A 12,154-nucleotide genomic window follows, 5' to 3' on the forward strand; every position below is an offset into this window, starting at 1 on the left:
TTTTTTTTCTGGGTATTTGGAGTCTTCTGAACGAGATCAATTTTGAATCAGTAAAATTTTCTTGCAGTGTTATGAACCTCCTGGCAGAAATCTATTCCCAAGATGACATGATCCTGGTGATGCACAAGGAATTATCAGTAGGGGAGGAACAAAATATTGACCTCAATGGAATGGGTCATGTCGAGAGTTTTGGAGAAAGAAGAGATGTCAAGGAAAGCCCTTACGCATTATCAGCTTTAGCCCCTAGGTTGTGGCCATTTACAAGGCACGACATCACATCGGTTCGATTTTCCGCTATTCGAACTCTGGTAGGTTTTTATTGTTTATTTAGGATAAAATCTCTCTTAGTGCTTGCTGTCTATATTTGAAGCCACTTGCATGATTTACATGCATCTTACGCCTTGAGTTTCTCTGGCCTATCAAATTGAGATGCAAATCCCTTTTGTTTACTTCGAAATACACTTTATTTTATGTCCCTTCCATATGCTTATAGCGTGGTTTCCTCAATTTCCCCCTGGCAGGAACGACTTCTTGAAGCTGGATGCAGAAAGAACATTTCTGAGCAGTCTAAAAGTTCTTTTTGGCCAGCTTCTATTTTAGGGGATACCCTGAGGATCGTCTTTCAAAATCTTTTGCTTGAATCAACTGAGGAGATTCTGGAGTGTTCGGAGAGAGTGTGGAGACTGTTGGTTCAGGTACTTAGTAATGAAATGTTGCTTTTAAACACTTGTAAATTTTTTCCATGCCTTTTTTTTGTCCTTCTTCTTCTTCACCCGTAGAACTAAATGATCTTCGTTCTTAGTTTGCATTGAACTAAAAACTATAGAGTAGGTTTCCGATTTGCATGGTTACATGTGGTATATCTTCTTACGGTTACATGTGGTATATCTTCTTGATATGTAAGATTTAGGTATTAAGTTCCACAATGATTAGAATGTGTTTGCATCTGAACCCTTTTCTTATAGTAGCTGATGCCTTTTACTTTCAAAAGTTTACCCAGAGGCAATGCTCTTAATGGCAGGAAGGTACATGTCAGATGTTGTGAGAATCATGTTGCTGGTTGCCTAGGAATTTGAGTTGTGTAGTATCTCTACCTGAAAACGTGTTATCGTTATTATATTTTCGTTGTTTCGACGTTTAAATGTTAAGGCCAGCCTAATTTTTTCGTATATGGACCTAGATTATCTCTCATTTTTCTTCTTATTCAGTGCCCAGTGGATGATTTAGAAGATGCTGCAAAATCTTACATGGCTTCGTGGATAGAACTTGCAGCTACTCCTTATGGCTCCACATTGGATCCTACAAAAATGTTTTGGCCAGTAGCTCTCCCTCGTAAGAGTCATTTCAAAGCTGCTGCTAAGATGAAAGCTGTTAAACTTGAGAATGAAGCTTCCAGCATTCTGGGTTTTGATTATGCAAGAAGCTCTCCTTCCCTTGAAAAACATGAAGATGCTTCTGCCAAGTCCACGAAAATTATCGTCGGCTCAGATATGGAGATGTCAGTGACCCGCACCCGGGTAGTTACAGCATCTGCATTAGGTATCTTTGCATCCCGATTGAGAGAGGGTTCAGTGCAGTTTGTGGTAGATCCACTGAGTAGTACTCTTACTTCTTTGTCTGGTGTTCAGCGCCAGGTATGCATCTCTATGTCTGTATCTCGTTATCTCTCTATCACTAGACATGTATTGCATGTTTTGAACTAAACCGTTGGCTTTGCAGGTTGCGTCCATTGTGCTTATCTCTTGGTTCAGAGAAACTAAATGCAAGGTCCCTTCTGATGGAAGTGGAAGTTTGCCTGAGTTTCCTAGTCCTCTTAAAAAATGGCTCCTAGATTTGTTAGCTTGCTCAGATCCTGCTTTCCCCACTAAAGACAAACTTCTTCCTTATGCTGAGCTCTCAAGAACATACACTAAAATGAGGAATGAAGCTTCTCAGTTGTTACATACAGTTGAAACCTGCCATTGTTTTGATAAGTTATTATCAACGAATAAACTCGATGTGGAGAGCGTGAGTGCTGATGAGACAATTGAGTTTGCATCAGCACTAGCTTTGTGGAACAAAGAAAGTGCTGGAAATGAATCCTTCGAAAAGCAAGTTTTTGAAGTTGTGGAGTCATCTAGGCAACAGCTATTAAATACTGCTGGTTATTTAAAGTGTGTCCAGGTACATTGGGATCTCTTTTTATATGATTCATGTGCTATTTCAAATCTTGTTCTGCTAGATTGTCATAAGTCATGTAAATTACTCGTTTCAATTTCTCAAGATTGAACCTTATTTATCCTATTTCTGGTTTATGTTTATGCAGAGTAATCTACATATTACTGTCACCTCCCTGATTGCTGCTGCAGTTGTTTGGATGTCAGAATTTCCTGCTAGACTTAATCCAATAATCTTGCCGCTGATGGCTTCAATAAAAAGAGAGCAGGTAGCAACTAAAATCTAAATGTTTGTTCATGTTCGCTGAACTGAATACTGACTGATTCTGTTCTTTTTCAAGGAACAAATACTACAGCAAATAGCTGCAGAGGCTCTTGCAGAGCTCATTGCTTACTGCGTAGATCGGAAGCCAAGCCCCAATGACAAGTTACTCAAGAATATATGTAGCTTGACGTGCATGGATCCTTGCGAAACACCTCAAGCTAGCATTATTAGCTCTATGGATATTGTTGATGATATGGATTTTCTGTCCTCGCGGAACAACGCAGGAAAACAAAAGGCAAAAGTCGTGTTGGCTGGTAGCGAAGATAGGTCTAAAGTTGAGGGTTTTATCACAAGGAGAGGATCTGAACTTGCGTTGAAGCATTTAAGCTTGAAATTTGGTGGTTTCTTGTTTGACAAACTTCCAAAATTGTGGGAGTGCCTCACTGAGGTTCTTGTTCCTGGAATTCCTGCAGATAAACAGAATTTTGACCTCAAAATAGAATCTATTTCAGATCCACAGGTCCTGATAAACAACATCCAGGTATACCAAGTGAAGTGCTTTACTTGCATTATTTGAACATTTAGTTAAAGGGATAGGCCAAAAAACAAAGCTTAATATTGAATATGCAGAGCCGTAACTTGGTGTACTTTTGTTCTCTATGTTTTCCAGGTGGTACGTTCAATAGCACCAGTGATGGAAGAAACATTGAAACCTAGACTGCTCAGTCTCCTGCCTTGTATTTTCAAATGCGTTCGCCATTCTCATGTGGCTGTTAGATTGGCTGCTTCTAGATGTGTTATGACAATGGCTAAATCAATGACAGAAGATGTCATGGCAGCAGTAGTGGAAAATGCTATTCCAATGTTGGGAGATTTGACATGCATTAATGCTAGACAAGGTTCAGGAATGCTTATTGGTTTGCTTGTACAAGGACTGGGTGTAGAACTGGTTCCGTATTCTCCTTTATTGGTTGTTCCCCTCCTGAGATGCATGAGCGATGTTGACAGTTCAGTCAGGCAGAGTGTGACACGTAGCTTTGCTGCTCTTGTACCTATGCTTCCTTTAGCACGTGGTGTTCCCCCTCCTGTGGGTTTGAGCGAAGATCTATCTAGCAATGCAGAGGATGCAAAATTTTTGGAGCAGTTACTTGACAACTCCCATATAGATGATTACAAGCTTTGCACTGAGTTAAAAGTTCAATTAAGAAGGTAATTTAGTCTTAGATTAAATGAAAGTTTATTCTCTGTTCTGAATGTCTTAGTCATTCAAGGTTTATGTGTTGTTTTTCTGATTTGGTCATTTCACTGGCATTTTTTCCTGTTTATTTTATTTTTATTTTTATTTTTCTGGGTATTCCCAGTTGCATCTAAACAATATTGAGGGTTTGGTTTGTGAGGAATAGTAGGACATTGAACTTATCGTTAGCGTGAGCAGGGTAGAATTCGCGAAATTCGGTCTTGTCTTCACCCGGTTCTTGGGGGATAGGATTAGACGTATTCCATCATGTAAATCAATGCTCTGTATTGTTGATTTGAATTGAGAGGGAGCTGTATTGCTTTCATATCATCCTGGAATATTTATCAGTTTTCTGTTTTCAGGTATCAACAAGAAGGAATCAATTGGTTAGGATTTCTGAAACGTTTTAAGCTCCATGGAATTCTCTGTGATGATATGGGGCTTGGTAAGACGCTTCAAGCATCTGCAATTGTGGCATCTGATGCAGCAGAGCGTCGCGGTTCAACAGATGAACCAGATGTTTTTCCATCTATAATTGTTTGCCCATCAACATTAGTTGGCCATTGGGCATTTGAAATTGAGAAGTATATCGACCTTTCTCTGCTGAGCGTGTTGCAGTATGTTGGCTCTGCTCAAGACCGCGTTTCTCTCCGTGAACAGTTCAACAACCACAATGTCATTATAACATCTTATGATGTGGTCCGCAAGGATGTTGATTATCTGACACAGTTTTCATGGAACTACTGTATCCTGGATGAAGGACACATAATAAAGAATGCTAAATCTAAAATTACTTCAGCAGTAAAACAATTGAAGGCCCAGCACCGGCTTATCCTCAGTGGAACACCAATACAGGTTACATTGGAGTGCTCAACTAAAGTTTAATTTGCGTTCTTTTATCTTGAGTGATATTGTTTCCTTTTTTGCAGAATAATATCATGGAGCTGTGGTCCCTTTTTGACTTCTTGATGCCTGGATTTCTTGGGACAGAGAGACAGGTAGCGCTTATTCATATTTCCTGCTTTTATGTTGTCACAAATTACCAATTTTCAGGGTCACTTTTGAATGCTGTTTGGAAGAAGTATTTTTGGATTTTTGTTGTTGTCATGAACGAGAAATGTGTTTCTTTATTGGGCAGTTTCAAGCATCTTATGGAAAACCGTTGCTGGCAGCTAGAGATCCTAAATGCTCTGCTAAGGATGCTGAAGCGGGTGTATTAGCAATGGAAGCACTCCATAAGCAGGTAATGCACTCCATAAGAAGCACTCATCGTTTCCGGCTTTTTATGTTTCCTTGCAATTATTGAGAAATGGTAACATCATTACCTGATAACATCTTCGTATCATGTAGGTTATGCCATTCTTACTCCGACGTACGAAAGAAGAAGTCCTCTCTGATTTGCCAGAAAAAATAATTCAGGACAGATACTGTGACCTTAGTCCTGTCCAGTTGAAGCTTTATGAGCAATTTTCTGGTTCAAGTGCTAAGCAAGAAATATCTAGTATCATAAAAGTTGATGGGTCAGCAGATTCCGGAAATGCTGATGTTGCGCCAACAAAATCATCCACACACGTTTTCCAGGTATAGTATTGTTGCTGCACTGAAGGGAACATCAATAATTATATTCACTCCCATTTATCACCTTTATAGTATGGGGAGACCTGATTTATGTTTGGGTTTTAATTTTCCAGGCACTGCAGTACCTGCTTAAACTCTGCAGTCATCCGCTTCTTGTTCTTGGCGATAAGGTTACAGAGCCGCTAGCTTCTGATTTGTCAGCAATGATAAATGGATGTTCGGACATAATCACTGAGCTTCATAAAGTACAACACTCTCCAAAGCTTGTTGCTCTCCAGGAAATTTTAGAAGAATGTGGAATAGGTTCTGATGCTTCCAATTCAGATGGCACTCTTAGTGTAGGCCAGCACAGAGTTCTGATATTTGCACAGCACAAAGTACATATCGATTATCCTACATCTCTAATTTCTTCCATTGTAAGATTGACCAAGATCTAAGTATGTTATTTATGCAGGCTTTGCTGGATATCATTGAAAAAGACTTGTTTCAAGCCCACATGAAAAGGCAAGTTGAAGTTGTGAAATTTAATCTTTTTATTGTCAGCCTAGTTTTATTGTCAGTAGTCTCCTAATTTTTGACTTGAAAAGTCTAAAAACTGATCAGCCTTTTTCGCTTAAGTTGGTTTTTGCTTAACTTGTTTGTTGTAATTCCATATTCCTCTCTTAATTTATATCCTTAAATCTGGCTTCTTCAATATGTTTGCTCATCTGTTTTACCTTATTCTAAAAGCAGTGTCACATATATGCGACTAGATGGTTCAGTTGTACCGGAGAAGAGGTTTGAGATTGTGAAGGCCTTTAATTCAGATCCTACAATTGATGTTCTGCTCCTGACAACACATGGTATGCTTTCTCCGACAATGAAGTTATGCTATCTAAAGTAGATCTTCTGACCAAGTTATAACTGAATAACTTCTTTTTGCTCCTTCAGTTGGCGGGCTTGGGTTGAATCTGACCTCTGCTGACACACTTGTATTTATGGAGCATGATTGGAATCCAATGCGTGATCATCAGGTAGAGGATGTATATTTTTCTTTGGCTTTCTGCCATGTAATTGGTCGAATTTCACTTGGCAAGGAGGAAGAATGTCCCATCTCTTACAGTTAAAATGCAAAAAATGAAGAATATCTGGGACACACGACGATGGTTTATTTTTTTTATTGGGTTTGCTAATAGAGGTGAACAAAATGTGGCAGGCGATGGACAGAGCGCATAGATTGGGACAGAAAAGAGTTGTAAATGTACACCGTCTCATAATGCGTGGCACACTTGAAGAGAAAGTGATGAGTCTCCAAAGATTTAAAGTGTCGGTTGCCAATACGGTAATCAATGCTGAGAATGCGAGTATGAAGACAATGAACACTGATCAGTTACTTGACTTATTTGCTTCAGCTGAAACTTCGAAAAAGGTAAACCATTTTATATGATAGAGCAAGTCTCTAAACTGAAGAAGCAGATTGGTATCCTCAATAATCGTGTCTTTATTGTAGGGTGGTGCATCTTCGAAGAAGGGATCAGAGGATAATGATCAGATTAGTGGAACTGGAAAAGGACTGAAGGCAATTCTAGGAAACTTAGAAGAACTGTGGGATCAATCACAGTACACAGAAGAGTACAACCTTAGCCAGTTCTTAGTTAAGCTTAACGGATAATGGCCAAAAAATGAAGAATTTGTGTACATATTTATTCAGCTCGATTCAGGAGAACCCAACAGTTTTGACGTTCCAAACACATAAAAGGTTACATCCACCCTCTCTTTTTTTGTCTCCAGTTGTTTTCTTGCCAATCTTTTTGGATTTATAAAGAAGAAATGATTTTAAATGATAAAAGGAGAAAACGAGAAAAGAGAGAGATTGGAGACACTGAGTCGTTAGTTTTGGCAATACGACCGGTCTAATGTTTGTGACCGCCAAAGTAGTTTTTGTAGTGATTCTGAATCGTGTAAATACGCTTTTAACCAGCAGCAGCTTTTCCTCTTCAGTTTCAGCTTTTTAAGTCAAGTTTATGTGACAAGTCTTCTTCTACTTTTTCTCTGTTACCTTTGTTTTGTCGGTGTTCCAAGTCCAAAAGCATAAAACAGGGTAAAAAGGAAAAGCATCATCATCACTCTTTGAGTAATTGACAAATCTCTCCAAACCCAATTAAGCTTTAGCTCTTGAACCAATATAGTTTTCACGAATTAGCTTAACCAACTTCTGTGTGGTTTCAATGGTTGAAAGCTTCATCTTCGAAATGAGGGATGAGATTATCATTGGAGTTTTTCCACTGCGGTTAGATCATGATTGGGAAATTGTTTTCACACGCTTCGAAGATTAGTCAGATTTTTCCGATTATATATCAAAATGACAAACGAATTAAACTTGTTTAACCATCATAAAAATATCTCTTGCCCTCTTATGAGTTACATAACACAACCGTTTTCGTTTTGTTTTTAAATTAAATCTAAAAGTAGGAGAAAAACATAGCAACACCTGATCGACAATCTGACTCTCTATATACACAACAAATTCACAACAACAGTTTTTGTTTTTTTTTTTTCACAAAGTGAGCCTAGAAAGATAAATCAGTCAAGAATGTCAGAGCAAAGAAAACACGAGATGAGACTTGGATCACCAAATTTCATGAGCAAGTCAAGATACTGCATAGCTTCTTGAGGAGTAAGACCTTCTAGTAGGAAATCAAAGGAATCAGAATGAGTTCCTCTCATAACTTCCAATCCTTGATTCATCAGTTTCTTATGCTTCTCTTTCCCCATTTCTGCAGCTTCCACCATTGGCAACAAATCTTTCTCTTCCTCTTCAAAATGTGCTTTACACATCATCTGCTTTTAAACAAACAAAAAAACTCAATCACTACAAGAACATACAAAAACAAGTTTAAAAAGATTAGTGCTTTTTTTTGTTATTTTAACTCGCCTGCAATGACTTGAAACGAGAAGCAAGACTAATAAGAGCTTCTGAACAAATCCCAGAATCCAAAACTCCAATTGATTTGATATCTTCTTTGATCCCATTCATCTTCGGTAACTCTCTCCCATGTTCCTCATTCGCACTTTTACACATCCCTACACACACACAAATCAGAATCACAAATCAGAATCAGAATCTGACAATGAAAATTCCAAAAAACAAACTCAAAATCCCTAAAAAAAATTCAAAAACCTCGATCAACAGATTCGAGAACAGGGAACAAGATTCTCTCTTCCATCTGAGCGTGTTCAACCATAAGCTCTTGTAAATGAGTATAGCTCTTTGCGAATTTCCTAATCTCCATCTTCGGAGTACCAACCGACGGATCCACAGCTCTTTTACCACCACGCGCCGCCAGATCCTCCGACCATCTCAACATCCTCTCCATATGCCAAAGCATGCTCCTGTGCTGTAGCCAAATCACTCTCACTATCAACGGAGTGTCTTCGTCGAAACCTTCGAGATTGAACTTCCAAATCATCAGACGCGGCTCCGGGAACTTATCCTCGATGTAACGGAGAAGAACCTCCTGAGATCCCGACACCGTCTCGGATCCGACTTGAATCGTCGGCTTTTGGTCTTCTGAAGGGACGAAACGGAGCGGTACTTTCTTGTGAAGGAGAGCGAATCGGAGATACGACGTCACCAGACTGTTTGGAGGTCCGAACAGTCTCACTGTAGCGGCGAAGCTCACCGTCGCCGCCGTTTCAGTTTTCGTGGCGATGGGGATTCTCGGGGCTGAAACGACGGCGGCGCCGTCGGAAGAAGGAGGAGGTTTGACGACGAGGTCGAACGGTGAGATCTCAGCCGTGGATTTAGTGGAGCTGGAGAAGCAAGTTCCCATTGGTTTTTTTTTGTTTTGGGGGAGAGTGCAGGAAACGTGAGAAACGAAATCTAGAATCTAGATACGAAGAAGAAGATGACGAAATCGAGAAAGAGAGAAGAAGAAGTTGGAGTGAATTGCAAGAAATTGAAAGTGAGAAGAAGAAGAAGAAAGGTGTCACGCCATTATCATATTATTGCCTTTAAGCTTTTTTTTTTTAGAGAACAAAACAATGAATCAGAGAATTATGAGATTATTCAGTTCTCTCTCTATTTTAAAAGACTTTCCCAATTTTGTATTTATTTTTTTCTTGACCAAAACCAAAAACACAAATAAATAAATTACTACTATAAAAAACGATTTCGATTTCAATTCTTTGGGACTTTATAATGGATCAACTGTGGAGTGTCGACATGTCATATATATATATTTAAAATGGTTGATTAGCTTCTATAATAGTACTTACCTACAATACAATACAATACATAAACCCAAACTGATTAATTTAGTAAAAAATTATTTCTGCTTTAAGTGTTGTTTTGATTCGTAGATAAACCCCACTTTATGAGAATTGAGGATAAGAAAAAAAATAGTATATGTTTTTCTTTTATGGGTTTGAGATTCTTCTTTGAATATTTTTTTTTTGTTTATGCGCCACCCTATTTATTTCTTTTTTCCCTTTTTTAATGAGATCTGGGTGTAATTAAAATTCAGAATTGGCATCTTGTATGTAAAATTTATCTAATCAATTTTGGAGGATCTCTCTAATTGCGAGATCATACATGTCTCTTGTTGAAGAATATCTCTTCTTGATATTAAAATTAATTGTAATTAGTTTAGATCCACGCTACGCCGCATGATACTTTTTATAACTATCTATTTTTAGATATATTGAATTGTTGAAAATATAATTTTTTAGAGAATCGGATTAACACTATGGTTTATACAATGATAAGATAGAAAATGGATTAATAAAATAAAAATAAAGAAATCTCAAATTTAAAATGACTTATAAATATTTACATTCAAATCGGATAGACTTAAATACTTAATTGTATAAATAGTCTAACTAACTCTAATATATGTTCTGTTTTGTTTTCTTAACCTTTTGTGGGAGATATATTATTAATATAGTTTGAATTTGTGATGTACTTTTGTAGTTTATACAAATTTAATCACATAATTGTTATATAGTGTTTTTTTATGGTTAAAAAAATTATTATCAAGCATAATTTATTATATTGGTTTAGCATTCTTAAACTGCAATCTCAAAAACAAACCTTCCAAAAACTTAATTCCAGATAAAACAAAACAAAAGCAACTATGCCATGGATATGAACTCACATATTCAATTTGATATCAAACTACAATTTAGTTCATAAAATAACTCAATAATAGATCTAAAACAAACATCATTGAGCTAAATCCTATAGTTTCATACCAAAGCTGCTGTATTAATTCATAATCTTCAATCATCTAACAAAGAAATATTTCGAAAGTGACAAATTTCTCTTCTACCCTCGAATCAAGGCGAATACCGAATTCATAACGAGATTCAATAGGGAAAACTCAAAACTTCTCTTCTACCCAAAACCACGAACACAAAGATAAATCAGAAAAAAAAAACTCATAAAAAAGTCTTAGATTCGGAGATGGCAGCATATTTTATTTTCGACATGATCCACCATCTCGGCTTTTGCTTAACTCGATAGAATTCGAATCGAAAAAAAATAGAAAAAGACAGCTGTTAGAAGGGGGAATTTTTTTATTTAGGTTTGTTATGTCTTTTTCTTTTAATTATTTGAGAAAGATATATGAACTTGAAAAATATACGTTAATATTGATTTTCTTTTTTAATTGGGCTGGGCTGGACATGTATGTTTTGTATGTTTTAATTAAAATAGCAGACTTGTAAACAAAAATATGTGAGAGACATAGTAGTGGAACATAATTCAATTTCTATTGGCAGTACATGATCAGTTGTATTAATTCTTATATTTTGATTGATTAACTGTTTTAATTGATGTGTCAACAGTATCAGCTTCAAAATTGAGGCTGATATGTTAGAAGATAAGAGCAACACATTCTAGTTTTATCGTATTGATTTGGAAACCAGTTCTTGTTATATTTCAAAATCAAGTTATACTTTTCTTAGTTTTGAGATAATGATTCCATTTTTTTTTAGTATGTTTGATTTAGATCTATCCTAGATATCACTCTTGGACTTGGTGTTCTCATGCATATATCCAAATTCTCCTTCCATAATTTCCATTTCCTAGCATTCACACATGCACATTCCTATATTTAAAACGGGGTTATAACAACCATGGTATTAGCATCTTCTTGATTATAGTATTAATAGTTTCACGCAATGAACACACTGTCTTGATGAATTGTTTATATCAAGATATAAGCAGTATTACGTACGCAACCACACTTTTGGTAATAAGTCTTTTATTACATTCAGTGTAACTCTAATGCGCCTCATGTGTAAACACTGTACCTGAATATTTATCGATTATTGGATAGATAGAACCCTAATACTATCAATTATATATATACTCATTTTCACCTTAATTTGCTTTAGTTGTTCCTTCAAACCTGAAGAGTGAAGACCATACGAAATTGTACGTATATCTAAATCTAAATTAAAGACTAAAAAAGTAATTAATTTCAAACATTTCTATGATTCTGTTGATGTATTAAAATGGTTTTCGACCCCATGCAACTATATCACTAAAGACCGACCGCACTTACTAGTGCATACCGTCGAAGTCCGACGGATTATGTGGTACCAAGTAGTATGTGTTTTATCTTTGGTTTGCTTGCTTCTCTTTGTTATCAATCAGGTCCCATGTTTACTTTAATCATTCACATATTGAAAATTAAAAAAAAAATCATAACCTTCCACAAAAATTCATAAGCTTCTTAAAAATTGATTGGTTCTAGTTTGATAAGATTATAAGATATACCTTTATGATAAACCGCTTTATAAACGAGAGATATCAAGAGAAACGGTGTAAAAAACAAGTACCAGACATGACTTTTGTTACTTTTTTTTGTTCCTCCCATGTGATTTAACCTACTTACCTCACCTTTACGCTTCGCCTTTTGCTCTTTGCTCCAT

At 36.8% G+C, this 12,154-nt stretch overlaps 2 protein-coding genes across 2 annotated transcripts in view; one reads left to right on the forward strand and one right to left on the reverse strand.

Annotated features, from left to right (window-relative positions):
• The window catches only part of LOC104784059 (TATA-binding protein-associated factor BTAF1), a 10,550-nt gene extending 3,329 nt beyond the window's left edge, over nucleotides 1-7,221 (forward strand). Inside the window, exons 7-23 of the mRNA XM_019244171.1 lie at nucleotides 68-308; nucleotides 522-695; nucleotides 1,209-1,634; nucleotides 1,720-2,163; nucleotides 2,306-2,425; nucleotides 2,498-2,962; nucleotides 3,092-3,630; nucleotides 4,021-4,513; nucleotides 4,588-4,656; nucleotides 4,797-4,901; nucleotides 5,009-5,239; nucleotides 5,350-5,613; nucleotides 5,691-5,740; nucleotides 5,969-6,078; nucleotides 6,167-6,249; nucleotides 6,432-6,644; nucleotides 6,726-7,221. Of these exons, the coding sequence (XP_019099716.1) occupies nucleotides 68-308; nucleotides 522-695; nucleotides 1,209-1,634; nucleotides 1,720-2,163; nucleotides 2,306-2,425; nucleotides 2,498-2,962; nucleotides 3,092-3,630; nucleotides 4,021-4,513; nucleotides 4,588-4,656; nucleotides 4,797-4,901; nucleotides 5,009-5,239; nucleotides 5,350-5,613; nucleotides 5,691-5,740; nucleotides 5,969-6,078; nucleotides 6,167-6,249; nucleotides 6,432-6,644; nucleotides 6,726-6,887 (4,189 nt within the window). The 3' untranslated portion in view covers nucleotides 6,888-7,221. The remainder of the gene's footprint in view (nucleotides 1-67; nucleotides 309-521; nucleotides 696-1,208; nucleotides 1,635-1,719; nucleotides 2,164-2,305; nucleotides 2,426-2,497; nucleotides 2,963-3,091; nucleotides 3,631-4,020; nucleotides 4,514-4,587; nucleotides 4,657-4,796; nucleotides 4,902-5,008; nucleotides 5,240-5,349; nucleotides 5,614-5,690; nucleotides 5,741-5,968; nucleotides 6,079-6,166; nucleotides 6,250-6,431; nucleotides 6,645-6,725) is intronic.
• Nucleotides 7,579-9,290, reverse strand: LOC104781295. Its single transcript, XM_010505927.2, has 3 exons — nucleotides 8,397-9,290; nucleotides 8,151-8,299; nucleotides 7,579-8,056 (listed from the first exon to the last, which is right to left on the reverse strand). The coding sequence occupies exons 1-3, from the start codon at nucleotides 9,046-9,048 to the stop codon at nucleotides 7,799-7,801; spliced, it is 1,059 nt and encodes a 352-aa protein (XP_010504229.1). The 5' UTR covers nucleotides 9,049-9,290; the 3' UTR covers nucleotides 7,579-7,798.

Source organism: Camelina sativa, chromosome 4, assembly GCF_000633955.1.
Source record: "Camelina sativa cultivar DH55 chromosome 4, Cs, whole genome shotgun sequence".
Lineage (NCBI taxonomy): Eukaryota > Viridiplantae > Streptophyta > Magnoliopsida > Brassicales > Brassicaceae > Camelina > Camelina sativa.

Coding starts and splice junctions, on each gene's coding strand:
- LOC104781295 (XM_010505927.2), bottom strand. CDS start 9,048: ATGGGAACTTGCTTCTCCAGCTCCACTAAATCCACGGCTGAGATCTCA. Junction 8,300..8,396: donor TCTCGAATCTGTTGATCGAG/GTTTTTGAATTT, acceptor GTGTGTGTGTAG/GGATGTGTAAAAGTGCGAAT. Junction 8,057..8,150: donor CTCGTTTCAAGTCATTGCAG/GCGAGTTAAAAT, acceptor GTTTAAAAGCAG/ATGATGTGTAAAGCACATTT.